The sequence below is a fragment of the Wyeomyia smithii genome, chromosome 2 (genome assembly GCF_029784165.1).
Source record: "Wyeomyia smithii strain HCP4-BCI-WySm-NY-G18 chromosome 2, ASM2978416v1, whole genome shotgun sequence".
In the NCBI taxonomy this organism is placed as follows: domain Eukaryota; kingdom Metazoa; phylum Arthropoda; class Insecta; order Diptera; family Culicidae; genus Wyeomyia; species Wyeomyia smithii.
In genome coordinates this window covers 246,169,091-246,189,325 of record NC_073695.1, presented here as the reverse complement: position 1 = coordinate 246,189,325, position 20,235 = coordinate 246,169,091, and the positions used below count along the sequence as shown (strand labels likewise).

Below are 20,235 nucleotides of genomic sequence, written 5' to 3'. Positions count from 1 at the left end.
AAGCTTACTGCGCCAGTTATTTGATGTTTCTCTGGTTTCTCTTTTTACGTTCAGCATATTACTTTGCTAAATAGCAAAATAATTAGTTAATCTTCTAGAACAGAGAATGTGCAAAAACTTACCTGAGTTGTTGTTTCTGTGTGCTGATCCGTTTTCGCGACGATTACGCATATTTCGTATACTGCTTTCACGATACGTTTTTTCTTTTTAAAGACATTTCTAAATATTGAAAAACAAAAGTGGTAGATGAAATACATTCTTTGAACAAATTGTTGCTTACCAAAAATCTTGTACTTATTTCGGTTCCGAATCAAATCAACGTCGAAGAATGGGGATCTATGATATACACCACGCACGTTCTTTGTCTCATTTGATAGTACTTGTAACGTGTATGTATTTCTTTACCATAATCTTCTAATCATAATGTTTCCTTATTCATTAGCATAGAAATCGCGTCATAGATGTGTCCAATAAATTAAACTTGCCATCTACCCTCATCTGGTAAGTAGTATAGGTAGTTTTCAATAGCTCCCGCGCTGTTTGTGGAAAAAATAATCGTTATTGCATATACGTGATGAACTCCAGCGTCGCACGTCGTAGGTTGGTTTGCTTTAAATTAATAATACTAGCTTTACAATTAGATTAGTTGTTTTATCTACAATATATTCGAGTGACTAGAACATTTCAATTTGTATTCGTTTTTTTTTTTGTTTGTTCTATAGTTTGGGAGCATTGCCAAATGAAAGCTCGCGTATGGTACAAATTGTTTGCTACAGTGTCTGCGGGGTTACTACCGGTAGTTTTAAAAATAGAGTACAATCTCACTTACATCGTAAAAGGTAGCATATAAAAATAAATGGTTTTGGATATTTTAATCATTATCACGAATAATCACCATGGTAAAAACAAAAAGGATTCTTTTATCAAACTTGTTTCTTGCTTCTGCTATGATCGCATAACAGTCGAGCAAAATTTCTTATTCACATGGAACTGCCTATTAATAGGCATATATTGATAAAAACGTCTACGATTTTAAAGTTGAAAACTACCTGAAGCGTGGCAACTGAAAATTCATACACCGTGTTGTGCTCCTGACTTCTGGGGAGCTTTCGTGAAACTTGGTTTGAGTATATTCTCCTCGGAGCCTTTTTTGGTTTTTGCACGATAAAAAAGCTTAACAAAAATATTTACAGCCCAACCTTATTACATACGTAAAGCCTAACTTAAGTGTGATGAAATCCAAACCAAATCCCAGGCTGGGTTAACCAAATGAATAACAACATCTAGAAAACATCCTCTTTCACTGCAGGAAATCAAAATACTCGGACGGAATTGATCCAGTGTGACAAATTCTAAGCCTAACCGAATCCGCAACTGCACGTGCGTCACATGGGGCTTCACATCTCACTCAACAGTAACGATAACTACGTGTCATCAAGAATTTAAAACTTATACGACAGTAATTTCCTGTATACGTTAGTTATTTGCGATTCGATGTCTCGCAAACCGTCAAACCGTGAAATTTTAGAACATGAATTTTGATTTGCTGTAAAAATAATAATTGATAAACTGCTACCATTTTGTACTGATCTAAATACCTGGTAGTGTCTAGTCCAATCTACTGACTGTTGAGTATTCCAAAAGTCTTGTTGTAAAAGCCTTCCTGCTTTACTGAATCACACATTTTTCGTCCTTGTGATTGATATCCACCGTTTCCAGCTTCCGCTCGATTTCATCGTCGTCTTCAATACTGTTAATGGAAGAGAAAACAAGTTAACTAAAATGTGTATTACTTATCACTGCAGCGCTCGCTTACGCCTGCTCCTGACTGTGCAGATTCTGCACCAGTTCGTTGCGTTTGTCCACTATGGCTACCAATTCGGCCAAAAGCAGAGCTTCCTTCTCTCGCTGCTCTTCCGTTTTGCGCCAGTCCTCGATCGAAAGTGCTGCTCGCAGCTCTAGATTCAGCATATCATACTTCTTCTCAAGATCGTTCTCTTGCTCGCTGTAAATTTGGTATGTTAGACGTTAATTGGTGCTTTTTTTACTGGTCAGAACTATTTATTACACTTACAGTAGATTAAGCTGCATCTGACGCCTAAGCAGAGCGTTCTTCTTGTTGACCAGGGTGAACCATTGTGACATCAGTTGGTCTTCAGTTTCGCTCACATCTGCAAATAGACCATCGTCTTTATAACCATCGTGTTCATATATTGTTGGTGTTAATTTACGAAACCAAACTTACTTGTCATGGTTCCTCCCATAACTGCCCGTAGCTTCTTTTCCAGTGCATTTGCCTTCTGATCGATTGCTTCTTGTTCGCGTTCCAATTTGTTCAGCTCACTTTGAATATAGTTAACTTTTTCCACCTGCACGAAGAGATGAAGAAGCAGAGTAAGTATATGAAATTAACGTAATTAATCACAATAACATAGGCATTCGTGATTTTAGTAGAATAACTTCAGAAACTCAAAAGCACGAAAAACTCTTACCCGGCCCTCATTTTTCGGAGCAATCACCTCCAACAGCGAAGGGGACAATTTGTTCGGAGAGAGCGAAGTTTTCTTCAGCAGATGGTTACTGTTGGCATCGCTGCCGTCGACTGGACTGACGACGTTCCGCAGCGGTGAGTCTTTAGCGATTCGCTGAACGGTAGGAAAAATAAACTCCGGCACGTTGTTGATCGGTGAGATGGTTCGTTCGGGGGAGAAGTTCATTTTTTGGGCGGTGCTAATTTTCGTCGGCGACGAAGGCGAATCCAGATTCAGTGCCTTAGCTTTGGTTTCCGCTATAAGCTTGCGTGCCTGCTCTCGTAAACGAGCTTGCCGTTCGTTCTAGGGGGTAAGCGTTTTGTTGATAAGCAGCGGAGGCAAGCGGCAGGATTGTTTTTTTAAAAACGGGAAGAAAAACTATTTGTATTAGTGAAAAACCATCAAAACAAACTGGACAGTTCTCATACAGATTATGAGTTTTCAGCCACCCACTCATTTACATTGGAGTTCTCCATCCATGACAATTTGTAGTAACTTGAAAAAGTGTCACTTTAGAAACTAAGATTGAGACTCAAAGAAATATTTACAAAACCCAGTTTTTATAAAAGCACAAAAGAAGAAAAAACAAAACTTACATTATCAATATCACCAGTTTTATCTATGCTAGTATTTCTTAGTTTTTCAATCATAACTCTCGCCCTTTCACTCATTTCCTTATGCCGCATTAGGAATTTCTAGAAAAAAGGAAATCAAACAAACCAAAACGAAAATAACCAAGGTAAAACAAATCATTCTGAACACAAAGCACAAAAAATTTAAAAAAAAACTGCCTATCACTTACATTCGCTGTTTGGGTGTCCAACCGTGGAAGCATCTCTTCCTCAGCTCTCTTTCCGTTGCTCTCCACTTCTCCATTTGTTTCCGCGGAATTATAACGAATCCTATTATTGTTTATAGCACTGGAACTATTGTTATTATTTACACCGCCTTCAGTGCTACCTCCACCCTCGACATCACCAACATCATCATAAAGAGTCTTATCTTCTTCAAAGGAACCATTAACCAGTTGACCGTCCACTGTCGAGGGCACTTCTTCCCCGTACCCATACCGTTCTCTGGCTGGTGACAGCATCTTGCCAAGGAGTGCCTTTGAGTTTGCCAACAGATGCGCCGTGCTGGATTCCTTCCGCAGCAGTAAGTCGTCCTCTCGTGGAGTAATCATTTCGTTCAGATTCAGCAAATCCTTTGTCAGTTTGTCCGATTTGTAGTTCCCGATTACGTAGCTGGAGTCGTCCGATGTTTCACCTGGAGCGAACAGAATGGTATGAATTTGCTGTCGTTTAAAAGCCTCTGGGGTGTCAGTGAAATAATATTTTTATTATATGCCGCATTCCAGGATTAGCAAAAGCGTGACAAAGCAGCACGGAGCTGAATAAAGTTAGTTTCAATTGTAGCATCCAATGTTGGATACTCAAAGCTGAATTATTTTGGCCCATCCAATATTACTGTAGCTAGTAATAATATTATTCTAACTGTTATAATCACTTCCTAGAAACCATAAAAATTTGTTCTAGTTGGTATTTTGTAACATTTTGTTTTTTCAAGTAAATTAATATTTGGCATGTTTCCCCTTCATAAAACTATGATCACTACGATTTCCTATTGAAACATGCGTATAAGAAACTTCCGGTTTGCTGGTTCAATGATCCAATGAACAGTAAAATACTGCTAAAGTACTATTGCTACTAAATGCTCTTGTTTCGGTGGCTAACGGAAAAGGTGTTGCAAAAGTTCGGTTCAAATGCTTTGTTGAACCCAAAAACTAAAAACCATTCGTTGGGAATGACAGTAGAGTGCGAATTGATTATTATCTTCATTAATTCATTCGACGTTTAATTTCTTGTTCTCTTATCATTATTTATGTTTACTTCCAGTTATATTAACTTGAGGTCACCACCCCATTGACCAAAATGAATTTATGAAAAGTTAAGCAGTAATGATAATAGACTTAAAAAATAAAATGATCGAAAACTAAAACAAACAAAAATTAAGCAGGATAGGAGCAGAAAGAAAAAAAGGCAATAAAACGTTGAGCAACCATAACAAAACGGTTAGCGTGAGTCAGATCAATAAAAGTCTGAAGTTGACGACAATTAAATTTGAAAACGATGACATCAAGCGAAATTTCTTTTTCATGGTAGATAACATCGTAAATTGAGTTATGCTTTTATGTAAAGTATGAAACTTTCAATGAGAAGTAAATTGGTGTGCCCTAATTCGAAAGGTGGGTTGAGATTTCGTGAGAAAAAAAATTCAATTTTAGAGAGTAAAATCACTATACAGCTGGTATTATTGGTTTAAAATCCCCTAAAGGTTCTTTTAATTTTGTAGGGAAAAGTTACAAAATGTACGATTCATGTGTGCGTCTGTTCATGTTGGCGGATGATTTGTCTTATAAGATTATTAAGCACTTCTAGCATTAAGGCACTGTGATATGAACCTATTGGTTGGAGGTTAGTGGTGAAGATTGCACCTATCACGTGCAGCGCAAAGCCCGTCTAAGCCTACTACCTCGTTTATTTTTCGTTTGGGAGTAAATGCACATAGCTTGTTCGGCCGCGTCGAAGCAAGCCTGGCACGGTATGCCCGAATCTAGTGAAAGTAGGAATAGAATATTGAACCATCACCAATTTCCGTTGTCATGTCTATTATCTAAGACAAACTGAGCAGGTACTTACCGATGGTGTGAACTTCAAGCTGATGACCGGTGAAATGCGCTCGCAGCTGGTACAGGTAGGTCATGACGGCCAGTTTATCCGGCACGGCAAGCATATTCATATCACGTGGTTCGATAACACGTGGGATTCCTAGTTTCTCAGCCGCGTCGAACGCTGTTCGACAATTTTCTATCACATTTCCCGGGGAGAGCTTTGTCATGTCACTATAAAAGAAAAAAAAAATACATCAATAAAACAAGCTTCAACAGTCGTTACATTATCTTACATTAGGCTGGGATAAAAGTGATGGATGATGGCGCAGAATGCCATTCCGTTGCGCCAGCTGGTAGTGAGATTCGTGACCTTCACTCCGTGGTAGTTTTTCGTGGTCTCCTTGCACCATTCCAGTAAATCTTGGCCAGGTGTGCTGTCTCGCAAGATTGGTTTCTTTGCAAGAATATCTGGTTCAACAGGAGGTGGTTCCGCTACGACAGGCGGGGCTTTTTCCGGTGGTTGATGATCGTAGCTCTTAATTAGAATTAAAGGTTTCAACTCCGCCCGGCTGTTCTGGTTTTCCTCTGGAGATTTTCTGCTGAACGATTCACTATCTATGTCTGATGGTGCAGTGGGACTTTGCACCATAGGAGCTGGTTCGGGTGCTGGAAGTTGAGGTTTGATTGGTGTTTTTTCTTCCTCCAGTGCTTCCAAAGGATCGAGCTGTTCATCTTCCTCCCTATGGATTTCTTCTAGTGAGCGTACTGTATCCGGGATACAAGTTTCACGGAACTGATTGGTATTACTATCTAATTCCGTTGGAATTTCGTGTGTCGCGTTATATTTAATCTCTGGAGGTGCTGATTTAGTTTCCTTTTCTTCTTCATCCATTGAACTGCCTTCGTTGGTCAACGAAATGTATCCACGATCGTTCAGAATTTCTTTGAACATATCTCTTGACCCGCTGACGATCGGAGTTTGGTCGTCTGAAAGAGAAGGAACTGAAAAAAATGGTTAAAATTCAGTTTAAACTTCTTTTTATGATTAGGGAAACTCACCACTCATCGGCGTGGCTAGATCGGAACTGTTTAGACTAGTAGTCAATTGTTCCAGTTGTTGCGTAAAGTCCAGCATGTGCTCGGATATTTCAATTGAGCTCTCCAAATCTGGAATATCCTCCAGATCATCCAGCGGAGCAATATCAGTCACATTGTTCACAGACATAAGCGAAATGATACTCTGCATATCCTCGTCAGTTGCTTTGCCCTCTCGCAGAAAAACGCAACTCAACGTTAGCTCCAATTGTGCAGAAACAATTTTCTTCGAAACGGGCCTCAGTTCCAATGAAAACGTTTGCTGGGTCGACTCTATACTAGCGTACTTGCGCATGTTAATCGTGGCTGACGCTAGGAGCCGTTTCTTACCCAGCTGGGAAATATCCTCCAGCACAAACGTCCAGTCCTTGTCCTCCAGTTCGTGCGTTCGTATATCTTTGAACAGTGTGACGGCTATTGTGTGGTTGTCCGGCATTGGCCAGGCCATTGTGCTACTCACCGGATTGACGAGATCCGGTTCCCATGCCAGCGGGCTGGAGACAACTCGTCGCGATCGACGGGTCCAGACGACGTGGAGACTGTGAGGGCGCCTGAAAGTGGACAGAGACAGAATGTTTGATTACAACAGATAGAAAATTCTACAAAATTGCAATTTTGTAATTTTCAAAACTGATGACAATTTTATAAAATGGTTTAACACGTAGAATCACGAATCAGCTACAATAAAATTCTGAGCTTCGAAAAAAAGTGTAAATTTTGTTGAACAATTTGTCGTTTATTTATTATAAATAGTTGAAACTCAATAGAACGAAGAAACCCTCAACCCTCAAAAGAGGGGACATCAGATCGTAAGAATAAAAGACTTCGTTTTCCCATAAGATTGAACGAAACAAGTGAAGTCTGACGACCTATAGGTATTGAAAATACAATTTTTATTCGACAGAGAACTAGATTTCAAATTATTATTTTGGAAATTTTTTTTTTTCTTTATTTTTATCTTGACGAAAAAATGGAAAGTGGTTTACAGCATATTGACGAAATTTTACTCCACTAAAAAAAAAAAAAAGAACAAGCCGCTTTGAGTTCCAAATCGCTCTATGAGTGACTAGTAACTTTCGGTTCCAAATCAATTTCCACTAATTCACCAAGGGTATTTCCGTTATCATTTAAAATAAATCAGTTTTTGGACAACAAACAATTTATGCAAAGGTATCGCAATCCAATATTTGCACAATCAATGCAAATAACGTCATATGCTGGGCTAGTGCAAATTGTTGGATCAGTTTGATTTGTTGAAAGTTTTCTCAGTATATCAATTTGAATTTTATTGGTCTACACAGCTTGTGTACGGCGCGTGTGATTGTTCGAGTCATTCTGTGTAGTGTAAACAATAGCTTGTAGTAAAGCAACAGCAGCAAGTTATCCGCACCGCCGGGGAGCGGGTACCTCGTTGGCAGCACAAAGACTGCTGATAAGCAGCAGAAGCAACATCGACGAGCCGCCGCGGCTGGATTTATTCGGAGGAGAGCGGTTAACAGAGTTGAGTAGTTTTTTTTTCTACCGTGCCGGCTCTCTATTTGAGCTCGCGGATTTGATTCTTCTGTCCAATATGGACGAAAAAGGAACCGACTCCTGTGAGGCGAAATCACCATCGAAATTCCATCGTCCGATTCGAACAGATACAAAGTTCCGCGAGTTGGTTTAAAGTCGTGACAAAAGTCACAAAAGTCCGCACGAATAAACTGCGTATTTCGGTGTCATGCCTCAAGCCAGCGTTTTACGCGGGAATGTACATTAAAGTTTGCGTAGTGCAGATCGAGCGTCACTCACTGGAGTTTGCCTGTCGAGGATCTGCTGAAGGCTGAAACCGGTAGTTTTATTGATTTCAGCCTTCAGCCGGTTTAAATACTGGATTGCAAACAATTGTATTCAGTATCGTTCGACAACGGTGTAAAAACCTACACCCAACCAGAATCTTTTCGAGAGGCTTTCGCCGGGTCTGCACTGCCGAGCTACGTACTCGTGGACAAGGTGCATCTATCCGTGCGCTTGTTCGTGCCACGGGTAATGAATTGCCTTAAGTGCAAGCAGTTGTGTTATACGGCCACCCATTGCCGAAATAAGGATCGTTGTGGGCCTGCGATAAGGGTGCTTATAAGTCCCTTTACTGTAGGTTAACTTCGCAGACTGAATCAAGCGGCCTCTGAAAGAGCGCTCTGAGCGCACTTACACAGAAGCGCTTAAGGGTACCGCTGCCATCAAACTTATTTCCCCGTTTCTTTACGAGGTATTGTCATTCGACGAGTCTGATTCTGACGATTCAGTTGGGGAATCTTCTTTTGTTGAGCCCGGAAAGTCTAGGAAGAGAAAAAATCTCTCGTTTCCTAAAATTCCTAGGAAAGGTCAAAGGAGATTCCCATCTGAAAGACAGATACTATAAAAACCTAAATTAATCCACCTAGCGGTCAGACCCAGCCTTTTTCATTCAAACTTATTATTTGTAAAAATAGATTTACATGGACGCTTCAATTCAATAAAAGTATGTTCACTCTTTAGGTTCTAAAATATTGATGTTGTAATTGATGTATAAAATATGAAATTTGACGTAATGTTAGTGCTTAAGACATAGCGAAATAAAAGAAATGACTTTTAATTTCGAACAATTTTATCACGAGCGATACCGGGAACGTTTAAATAGTACGAAACCACATTGAAATTATGTTGAGGCCACATATATTGATCGAAGCAGGTATATGTAGTTTTAAATAGCCTTTGAATTTCTCCTCGTTCCATAACTATTGAACCACATATCAAGTTATTATTAAGTTAGTTATTTGTGAGTTTAAGAGATAACTCGTTCGTATGACGCTAGTTATGTTGAATAAGTCGTGTAATCTTTGAGATAATAGACTCGTTGTTTCAACAATTTAATATATAACGGTTGCTTGAGTTCGATTATAATCGAATGAAATGGGAACGTATAGAGCAGCCGAATTATGAAACCACTTGTTCAATCATAATTCATCAGTTAACCCTTAACTAGCCCATTTATCTGATATCAATATTGTTCAAATCGGTTGTGTGGTTTCTGAGAAAATGAAGTTTCATGATTTTCACATTTCGATACATTACAGAAGAAGTTACTGTCCGATTACAGGTAAATTCAATAGGGAGTTCTGAGGCAGCTGGACCTCTCATTTGACACTAATTTAGTGAAAATCGGTTCAGCCATCTCTGAGAAAAGTGAGTGAGTTTTAGTAGTCTTGTGAATATTTTACTTTTCATAGCTGGATTTCACATTTTTAAATATAACAGGCAAAGTAATAGTCCGATTGCGAAAAAAATCAATAGGATCTTATGGGGCAGCTAGATCTTCCATTTGACACCGATTTTATGAAAATCGGTCCAGCCATCTGTGAAAAACATGAGTGAGATTAAATAGTCTCGAGAACACGTTTCTTTGCATAACTTTTGAACCACATGTCCAATCTTAATGAAATTCAAAAGTTAAGATTTTTTAGGTAGCCCGTTCATTTGAAATTAATTTTATTCAAATCGGTTGCGTAGTTCCTGAGATATTGATGTTTCATGATTTTTACACTTTGATACATAACCTCTAAACTAAAAATCCGATTACAATAAAATTCAATAGGATCTTATGGGGCAACTAGACCTATCATTTGCAATTTATTTCATTGAAATCGGTCCAGCCACCTCTGAGAAAATCGAGTGAGATTGGGAGAGCGTTACACACACACATACACACACACACACACACACACACACACACACACACACACACATACAGAGAATGCTCAGCTCGTCGAACTGAGTCGAGTGATATACGACATTCGGCCCTTTGGAGCTTTTTTATACCTTTAGTTTTTTCAGTGATTGCTATACCTTTCTAGGAGAAAGGCAAAAAGTTGTTGAAAACTCGAAGTAAACCCCTTCGAGATTGGCTAAACTTGATTCTCGCAAGGAGTTTCAAGCACTTCCAGGAGCATACTTTGGAAGTTTTGGCGGATGTAATCCCACTGAAAGATCGCTATTGGGATCTAACTGCTCGTATTCTCATCAAAAATGAGGTTCTGTAGAAATAACAAAGCCTGTAATATTCTTGAAATGCGAGAATGATAAAAAGTACAGAATTATATCAAATTCTGTTATCATACACTTGAATGTTCAAAAGTGTGTTTGTTGAAGCATATTTATAACTAAGTTTGTTATTCAATTAACAAAATATAGTACACGCTAACTAATTCTGATCTTTTTCTGCCAAAAACCTTACGAAACTTGCTATAATTTGTAATACACTGGATTCTCTTTTTACACGATTGATGCGTGCGCGCAAAAAAAAATCACGTAATTTGGCGCAAATCGTGTAAAACATGATCGCGTCGTTACAAAATCTTTCGCTATGTGGTAAGTGTGTGTGTGTATATGTGCGTATGTATGTGTATGTGTATGTGTGCGTATGTATGTGTATGTATGTGTGTGTTACATCTTGGCTCATACACAATATTTCCCATGTCACATATTGCGTAATTTCAAGAAAATCGCGTAAAAAAATGGTGTAAAATAGAATCACGTAAAAAAAATCGCGTAAAAACAGAATTCAGTGTAATCAGTTAGTAATTTTGATATTTTAACTATTAACGAGACCAAGTTTAGAACACAAGTTGAAACAAAAAGTTCGTAACAAAATATCAAGCTCTGTTAAAATCCTGATATCGGGTTACTAGTACTTATCATTGCATTTGTAGATTGGGTGTGTGCTCAATTCTGTGACGCCAGATTCTTAGTTTTGGACTTTCTCAGGGCCCGAGAAATACAACCCTTTGTCCCAGTTCGTGATATCTTGGCCCAGCGGAACACTTTATACATGATTGAAAAGCCTAACTTGACAATGGCAACAAAACAATGTCGAAAAAACATGATAGTTTTAGTCTTAGATTTAGTTTGGGCTCGTAGTCGGCAACGAGGATGAAAAAATTGCTCTTAGTTTATGAGATACCCTAGAAATAAGATTTAGTTGGCTCCGTTAAATATCATATTTTTTTTGTCTGTGTTTAAAGGTTTTCAGCCTGCGGCTGGTTCGCCTCACGAACATTATATGTATTTTGTCGTGTCACATAAACGTATTGTATAAAAAAATATTTTGCATTTCACTGTGCGTGGCCCCAACAGCCTTTAGTCTTTCTGCTGCAAATCGATCTCAAATCAGTAAATTGATATTAGGAGCACACGATAAGTGTACAAGAAACATCGCTAGTCGACCTGTTAAACACAAAGCCAGATGATCGGGTGAACGAATATCTAAAGCCTTTCAGGAGGTCGGATTTTCTACAGATAGATTATATTGGTCAACACAGGCGCACTCCAAAAGCGGAAAACATGAAAGATTATAGCTGTTCAACCATTCCTGCGAATTTTGGTGTCCCTGTTTTTTTTTTCAGAGACTTATATAAGCTTTCTCGTAAACATACGGGACTCGAACTTAGTGCATCGTTTACCAAGACGGACAAGTGATTTCTCACGGAAGTGCAGAAGCATTCTCGGTTTTAAATAAAGCCAATATCACGTCACCATACTCCTTCATTGACCTGCATTCGGATGCAAAATAACAAAAAGATTCAAGTCACCAGTTTTTACACATTGAGGATGAATGCTAGACATGTATTGGTTCTCTGTGTGTTCTCAGCTGAACTGGGAATAATGAAGTAGCAACCGTAGCCGGTCAATCGTGCTCACGCTTATGAGGACTAAGAATGGGAGCTCCGTGGCCGCAAGGTTACAGAGTCCGATTTGGTAAGCGGGTAGGTTTGAATCTTAGCAGAATCAGACCATTTGGTTGTCAAAGGACTTTAGCATGGGTTTATTCTCAGGCTCCCCACCACATACCCATCCTTTAATCTGAGTTCTACAGTCCCCCTGTTGACTCTCCTTTTAACAAAAATAAGTTCTTATTATAATAAAACTGGTGATGAAAGTTTTTTCAGGGAAATTGTAATCAGGCGATATTGTTAGAATGGACAGAGGCTCGGCATGGCAGATCAGTAAGCTTGAAACGGAAAGGTAAAACTCATACACAAGCGCGGATATGAGTGATAAGCGTATCACTTACTTCAATAGTGATACTGCCAATAATGTGAAGTGCGGAGTACAGAAAAATCCTGGGCAATATCACAATAGATCTAATCTCTGGTCGCAGTGATGAGTCCACACAGAAAAAAATGAGAGCTAAGGAAATTAGAAATTTAAAGTCAAAATAAAAAAAAAAACAAGTGCGATGTTGGCCCGGAAGGATCAAAGTAAGCGTTGTATTAGAACATACGTTTGGCAGCTACCACTTTTTTTTCTAGAAATATACACCACATTTGAAGAAACAGACCGCGACCTTCTCGTATTTTCCTGAATATTCGAATTCTTTATCTGTCAATCAAATATCTGAATTCGAAATTCAGAACGCACTTAAAAATTTAGACGCTACGAAAGGTCCTGGACCTGACAGAATAGAACCATTTTTTCTCAAAAACTTGGCAGAAGAACTATATACACCTTTACTACACCTCTTTAATATGTCTCTGAAGAATGGAATTTTTCCAGAACTCTGAAAAACCTCATATTAAGTGCCAAATTCCAAGTCTGGCGCTAAATCTGACATTCTAAATTATCGTGGAATTGCCATTATTTCATGCATTCCAAAATTATTTGAATCAATAATAAATGCAAATATCTTTCAGCAAGTAAAAAACCAAATTACAACTCAAAAACAAAGCTTTTATAAAGGCCGATCAACTACCACAAATCTTTTGGAATTCATAACATTAACTTTAACTGTAATGGACTTTAGCAAGGCATTTGACAGAATCGACATACCTTTATTGCTCTTCAAGCTCGAAAAATACGGAATGGAAACAACATTTTTGGAATGGCTGCAGTCATACTTAACAAAACGAACACAAATAGTCCGCTTTCAAAATTCCTTTTCAAACCCAATAGAAGTAACTTCTAAAGTTCCTCAAGGTTCTCACCTGGGCCCTCTTCTTTTTATATTCTACATGAATGACATTTCATTCTTCTTAAATCAATACATGTGCTTGTATATGCTGACGACATGAAGCTCTTTATAGAAATAATCAATGCAGAAGACTTCGAAATATTCTAGAATGAAATTAATGTATTTTACACTTGGTGCAACAAAAGTCTATTGCAACTCAACATTAAAAAATTTAATTCAATAGCCTTCAGCAAAAAAAAACAGAAACACCACCAACAGACATTTTCTTAGGAAACCAACCAGTAGAAAAATGCAAAATCGTAAGGGACCTAGGCGTAGTCTTAGACTCCACATTTACATTCATAGAACATTATAACACAATAATCAACAAAGCAAATAGTATGCTGGGCTTTATAGAACGCTTCGGCCATAATTTTCAAGACCCATATACATTCAAACTATTATATATTACATACGTCCGACCAATTCTGGAATACTGATGCATTGTATGGAATCTCTATATTGTAACACATGAAGAACGCATTGAATCTGTCCAAAAACAATTTTGTTTGTACTCGCTTCGTAAGCTAAATTGGACAGCATTTCCCTTACCATCATATGAAGCTGCACTGCGAAAATATCGACATCACTATGGGCAGAAAACAAATCAAAAAAACGACAAACTAGTGTAAACATGTGTAATGTCCACGGTCCATACAAAATTTTTAGAATTCATATGAGCAGTTGCCCACGGGGAGGGGGGGAGGGGTTGAAAATCGTTTAAAAACTGTCCACGTGGTATGTGGATGGCCCCTTTACAAAATGGCTACCGTTCCTCCGTGCGTCAATTTGACTCCTCGCTTTTAGTGACATTACTCTCTTCTTTTTCAAATACAGGTCGGACTCGATTATCCGGAGACTCGATTATCCGAAAACTCGATTATCCGGAATTCGATTATCCGGAATTTTATTTTTTTTGGTGTCCGTTTTCAATTTTTATTCCGGAATTTTGTCTTTACCATCACTTCTGGCATATGTGTTGAATTAAGTGAAAATAATTAATGTCCAATTTATTTTTTTTGCTTCTCAAGATTTTATCCTTTTTTGCCTCAGAAATAACTTCTGGTTTCGCCACTGGATCATACAAGTATAAAAAGAAAAGAAATATTTATTTTATGTTCCATAATCGCAAAATTTCAGTATTTTTCGTGTGATGCGATTATCCGGAAAACTCGATTATCCGGAATGAAAATTTTTTTGGTGTTCCGGATAATCGAGTCCGACCTGTAGTGCGAATCCGTTTTCGTCTTTCAAAAATCTGAATTCTGGTATTCGTTATGTATCGATTTGTTAACGCCGTAATGATCACTCATTATTAAATTTTAAACAAAACCTTGCATTTTAAATGATTTAAAATTCATGCATCAATCAAACGACGACAAATTAAGATTTTATTTCCAGGGTTCAGCAAAACCTAGTGCGAAAGTTGTGCGAGAATATTATGATGAAGTACAAAGGATGCTTGGATGAAGATGGATTTTGGACAGCTTCCCGGAACAAAATTTTATGTCGTCACAGCATAAATTCAACTTTGTTTCAGCTGATAATTTTACACGGAAACCAAGATTTTTATCACAAACAAGACGATGTACTCAACGATATACAAGCAAGAGTGCCTCAAAAAGCGAGTCCAACCGTTTATCAAGGCACACAGAGGTCCAGTTGAGTTTGGCCGGATTTGGCAGTTCAGTAGTACAAGGTGGATTGCCCCCAATTCCGCCCTATCGAAAAGTACTGGGCAAAAATCAATAGGAAGAAGGTGATGCCGGATATTGTACAGATAGCGCGAAATTGGAACAAACTAGCCGCGGATTTCGTTTGTCATGAGTGAACTAAATACTCAATAAACCTTATCTTAACATCAAGGTGCTTGTTTCCGAAGCGGGAAACGAACCAATTTGATCTTTTCTCAAAAGTGCAGAGCGTCAAAATGATTAATGCAGTTATGCAGCGGGAAAAACTTGCCTACATCTAGAATAAAAATCTTTTTGTTTTTCTTACATTTTTCATAAATGTTTGTTTCTAACATATTTTATTATGGAGAAGCCAAAAAAAAATTGGTTAGACCGTTCGTGCGTGGAAAAATTGCGTCAAAATTTAAACTATTCGAAAATTTCTAAAACGTAATAACGTCTTCCAACGTGTCACAATTTAGAACATCAATCACACACTGGCGTTAAGATAAGTTTGAGTTTATCACCTTCAACCACACACCTAAGTCTTTTTTTTTTCGAAAATACCGCGGACAATCTAACATCGCCATTCCCAAAATGTCACGAGCTAAAAATTTTCGCTCATTCGCGAAAACAAATATTCTTAACCTACATTCGTATATCAGCGGGTTAGACGTGGTTAGACGCATAAAATAGTGGCCATCAAAAAAGCGTTTGAGCGACGCGGAATAAATTGCTGTCGACTCAATCGACATGACGCGGGACGCAAATAGAAACGCAGCAATCAGATCGATAGTCTGCCTGTGCGCCTACAACAATCGCATACCATCTAAATACACACCAAATGACTCCATCGAACCCCGGAAAATTCATAAAACATATTCGCGAAAACGTGCGACGACGATGCTTCACTGATCGCGCACCAGGCCTGGCTTCTAACCAGCAACGCCGCACCACAGCAGCAGCACGTCACTCCTAATGCGGTAAAATCAAACCGATTGCTGACTGCTCGCCAAATCAATTGGAGTGGAGCCGCACCGAGACAACGGAATCATCGGCCAAAAATAAATCTTGCCTTGCAACGGGTACACAATATTCGCCGCAAAGACGAGGCAGCAGCCGCGCTCATCCACTAACTCGACTCGACTCCAACTGAAGGCGATGGGGGCAAGCTCTTCCTAAAGGGGGGGTTGAAAAATATTGACCAGCTGAATCTTTCGCACCGTTCGTAAATGCACTTAGAAACCACCAATCCTTTGGACATGTTTATTATGTTATAGCTATTAATTATAAAGTTGTAACACTCTACGCGCAACAACCGAAATTTCATCGCTATTACAGATAGTAAATTTGGAGGGACATAGCGTTGATAAGTACAACCGGAAACACATATTTTCTTCGTGTGCTCCACTCCGTGAAAAAAAACAAGAGTCTACATTGAAGTAACACTTGGAAGCAAAGTAAACAATTCCTTGACCCATCGATTACATGTGTGTTCGTTTATTCGTCTGCTCGCGCGAGCTCGCATTTATAGTTGGATTTTTATTTTATAGCCCATATCGTTTCGCCTCCGTAGCCCGCGGTATCTTCTTCTGTTTTTTTTTTCTCGTTTTCTCTATCCTACAGAACAAACCGCCCTCGGCTGGGAAGTTGCTCTATATAGCCACTCACACAGTACTCTTTACGGGATCTCTGACAAGCACGCGTTATGTTTTGCTTGGACTTAAAAAGTACTTCCCCGAAAAAAGATTCTGTTGCTTTTGCTACATTCCGCAGCATCGTGCTTGATTGATTTATTGTTTTCCTTTTTGCTGGGTTAGGAGGAATCAGTGTTGATCGATGTACCGGCCACAAACAGCCGTTTGAACAGTCGATGGATGGGTGGATGGAACGAAACAAGGCTGATGAACAGCAATCTCATGACATGATAGAGCATAAAACATTATACTCATCAAATAAAAAAGAAAAAAGGTGAAATCGTTTCTTTTAATCCGAAGTTATCAAGCATGAATGTCACAAGCGCCCCACGCGTTCTCAGCGTAAGTGTTTCAGCCACGATATGTAGCAATAATTGAACTTCTTTTTTAACCGGCTTGGCGTTAGCTTAGCTAATGCATCTTCATGAATATGAACTGTGTTTTTCAATTTTCATGGACACACTATAAACTTTATTTATCATTCAATAGCTAAAAAAATGATATAGCGTTGTGATAAACTTACTCTGAGACATTAAAATTATGCTCCAATTTTATCAGATTAATTTGTTATTTTCTAAAAGGCCTTCGGATCATTAGCATAAATCAACAATTTACGTTTCTTGAGTACGAAGAAAATGCCATTCACGTACTAAATAAAAAGAAAAGGTCCTAAATGAAGGCCTAGGAAAATAAAAGTTAATCAAGGTCAATAAACTCTATAAGTTTAACTGAATGGCAAATTTTTAATAGCCATCCATTCCATTGCATTTAAATGAATGATTTATTAATGAAATAAATTTGTCGATGGCAATCCGCTTTGTCAGTCAGCTATTCTGTTTTTATTTTGGGGAAATAGTTTTTCTTCGATAATTATTTTAAGTTTAGTAATGCAGGCTTTTTATCATGTTTTCAGAATGTTTCCGAATGTCAGTGACTCTGTGAAATGCCAAACTAGTGAAAGCACCGTAGAACTCGGGTCATTGTATACATTTCTTAAATGAATTTTGGACAAAGTTCACACATCCTTTTCGAGATATCCCCAACATTTTTATCCAGATAGAGTTGTGTGGTTGTCACGTTATCAAAGAAAATCTTCGAAGACACATTCAGTGCCCCTTGCACCTTCAATATTATCTAGATATATTCGTACTTGGTTTTAATTTCTGAAAGACAATATCTGATGCCTAGTAAACAAAGTGTAGTTTTTTTCTAGTAAACAACAATTCAGATATCAGTTCCAATTCGAAGGGAAGCTACCTCGTTAAATAAATATATAATATCTAAAATATACACTCACCATTTGGCAGTGGTCTCCATATGTAGCTCATGATAGGACACGGTGAAGGAGAACTTGGCAGCCCGCTTGTTAACACGCTGCAGCCGTTTCCAAACACTCCCCATTGTTTACTTTACGCTGTCCGCTTCCAGCTTAATAGCTACAACATAAATGCGAGCGGGTCTTCGTTTTACTTGCGCTCGCCTCCTTCTATCGTTCCGTTCAAGTAAATCGCAGACGATTCTTCGTTCTTTCCTTACACACAAGCCCACCCACTTCCCGCTTCGTTTCACCAACTGGTTAGCGAGACGATCGAGGCTCAATTCACGCCCTCGTGCTGATAAGAATCGACCCTACCCTGTGTGATCTTTCCCTGTGGCTCGACAACAAAACACTTTCTAGCACGAGCGATATTTATTTTTACCACAGACACTGGCAAAACACGTCAATTATAATTTGCAACTCTGTCAGGTAGATATCCTATGCGGAATTCGTTCACGCCAAACGACCGCAAAAGGACAACTCACTTATCCGTCCGTCCGTCAGCGCACAAACCGAAAATCCACAGCATATGACGACAATGACGGTGATGATGTTTGCCTCTGCTGCTGCTGCTGCTGGTCAAGGTTGATAACCATTTTTTCACCGTTGTTTTTCGCCTCTGCTGATGGGAAATCACTATTTTTCAGGAAGTCTGAAATCATCATTCCTATTTATTCAACAGCAGTTGTCACTGGAACAAGTTTCACCGCACGTAATCATTGTTGCTGCACTTCTTCGCACGCCCAACGACACCCACAAGCACTATTGAATCACAACTAATGAAATGCGCACCGATTTTCTTCACTTGGTTCTGAGAAAAAACGAAAATTCTTCAATTTTTATCAAAAACTGTTCTCTGACTGCCGTGGTTACTACTGCACAAAAAATCTTGTTATTTGACAGCTCAAGTCGCAATGAAGCGAATGAACGTAGAACCCGAGTAAAAACAGTAAACGTGAAAGGAAACATTCATGCCAAGGGGCGCATAGATTGAAAATTCAGTTATAGAGAAATCAACAGTGCGTCTTGAACTGTCCTACAGATCAGACGTTTTTTCGGTTGCTTGTGGACTGGTCTTTGACTGCCTATAGCTTCAAAGTTTGTGTTTTGTCAGTGTGTCTTTTAAAGATTACCTGAAAGTTATTTCCCATCAGTCTTTCTCAAGACTACCTACTTTTGAATTTAACATTTATTTTAACTTTTTTCGTATCACCTGAAATGGCTGGACGAAAAAAGAAACCTCGCATCGCTGCGGGGAGGAAAAGAGAGGCATCTCTTTCTGACACATCGAGTGTCTGTAGTGACAATCCTTTTGATATTTTGCCTGAGCAAGAAGCTGGTGAAATGGAAGTTATTAATAACGAAACTATACAAAATATAAAATCTTTAAAAAAGGAGAAAGTTCCACCTATTGTGGTAACTATTTCTTCTGAATTTAATATATTCAAAAAGGAACTTTCAACGTTTGTTTCTGACGTTAAAGTTACCTATCAAATTGGCCGTAGAGGTGAATGCCGCTTATTAGCCGACTCAGTAAAGGGTCGTGATCGTCTTGTTCAGTATTTAACTGACAAGATGTACAAATTTTTTACATATGACACCAAGAACGCCAAGCCGTTCAAGGTTGTCTTGAAAGGTCTCACCAACGATCAAACCGTTGATGAGATCAAACTTACTTTAACAGAATTACTTGGCATAGCCCCTACCCAAGTAATTCTAATGAAACAAAAATCACGAGGCGAAAACAGTCAGAGAACTGGAATTTCCCTTGTTAATTATTTAATTCATTTTAACCGCAATGAGGTTAACAACTTAAAATTTTTTGAAAAAGCACATGCTTTGTATAATGTGCGTGTAAAGTGGGAAATTTATAGGAAGTATGGCGGAGGTGAAAAGCATATCACCCAATGCCGTACTTGCCAACGTTATGGCCATGGTTCCAAATTCTGTAACATGGACCAAAAATGTCTTAATTGTGGAGACTCTTCTCACAAAAAGGACACATGTCCTGTGAAAGAGAGTAAAAATTTTCGCTGTGCGAATTGTAACGGCAACCATATGTCAAATTTTTATCAATGCCCAGTCCGTTTAGCAATTGTTAAGGCAAGGTAAAATTGTTAAGGTAAACAAAATTCAATTTCTCAATTAAAACCAACTTCAAAACAAAATTCTCCAAGCGTACCAGTGACGCATAGTTTACCTACTCCTTTGCATACCCGTTTAACT

General features: G+C 38.6%; 1 protein-coding gene across 5 annotated transcripts; it reads right to left on the bottom strand.

Moving 5' to 3' along the window:
* Positions 1 to 369: 369 nt before the first annotated feature.
* LOC129723947 (EH domain-binding protein 1) lies at positions 370 to 18,905 on the bottom strand. 5 transcript variants are annotated; one of them, XM_055678447.1, is made up of 13 exons: positions 17,989 to 18,905; positions 6,262 to 6,848; positions 5,496 to 6,204; positions 5,231 to 5,433; positions 5,064 to 5,144; positions 3,334 to 3,797; positions 3,128 to 3,226; positions 2,493 to 2,834; positions 2,246 to 2,369; positions 2,075 to 2,171; positions 1,817 to 2,005; positions 1,599 to 1,750; positions 370 to 1,546 (listed from the first exon to the last, which is right to left on the bottom strand). In XM_055678447.1, exons 1-12 carry the CDS (start codon positions 18,090 to 18,092, stop codon positions 1,669 to 1,671), a joined length of 3,081 nt encoding a protein of 1,026 aa, XP_055534422.1. In that variant the 5' UTR covers positions 18,093 to 18,905; the 3' UTR covers positions 370 to 1,546; positions 1,599 to 1,668. The 5 variants fall into 5 exon arrangements, with proteins under 5 accessions (XP_055534422.1, XP_055534424.1, XP_055534423.1 ...); XM_055678449.1 differs by lacking the exon at positions 3,128 to 3,226; XM_055678448.1 differs by lacking the exon at positions 5,064 to 5,144.
* Between the last annotated feature and the right edge of the window lie 1,330 nt (positions 18,906 to 20,235).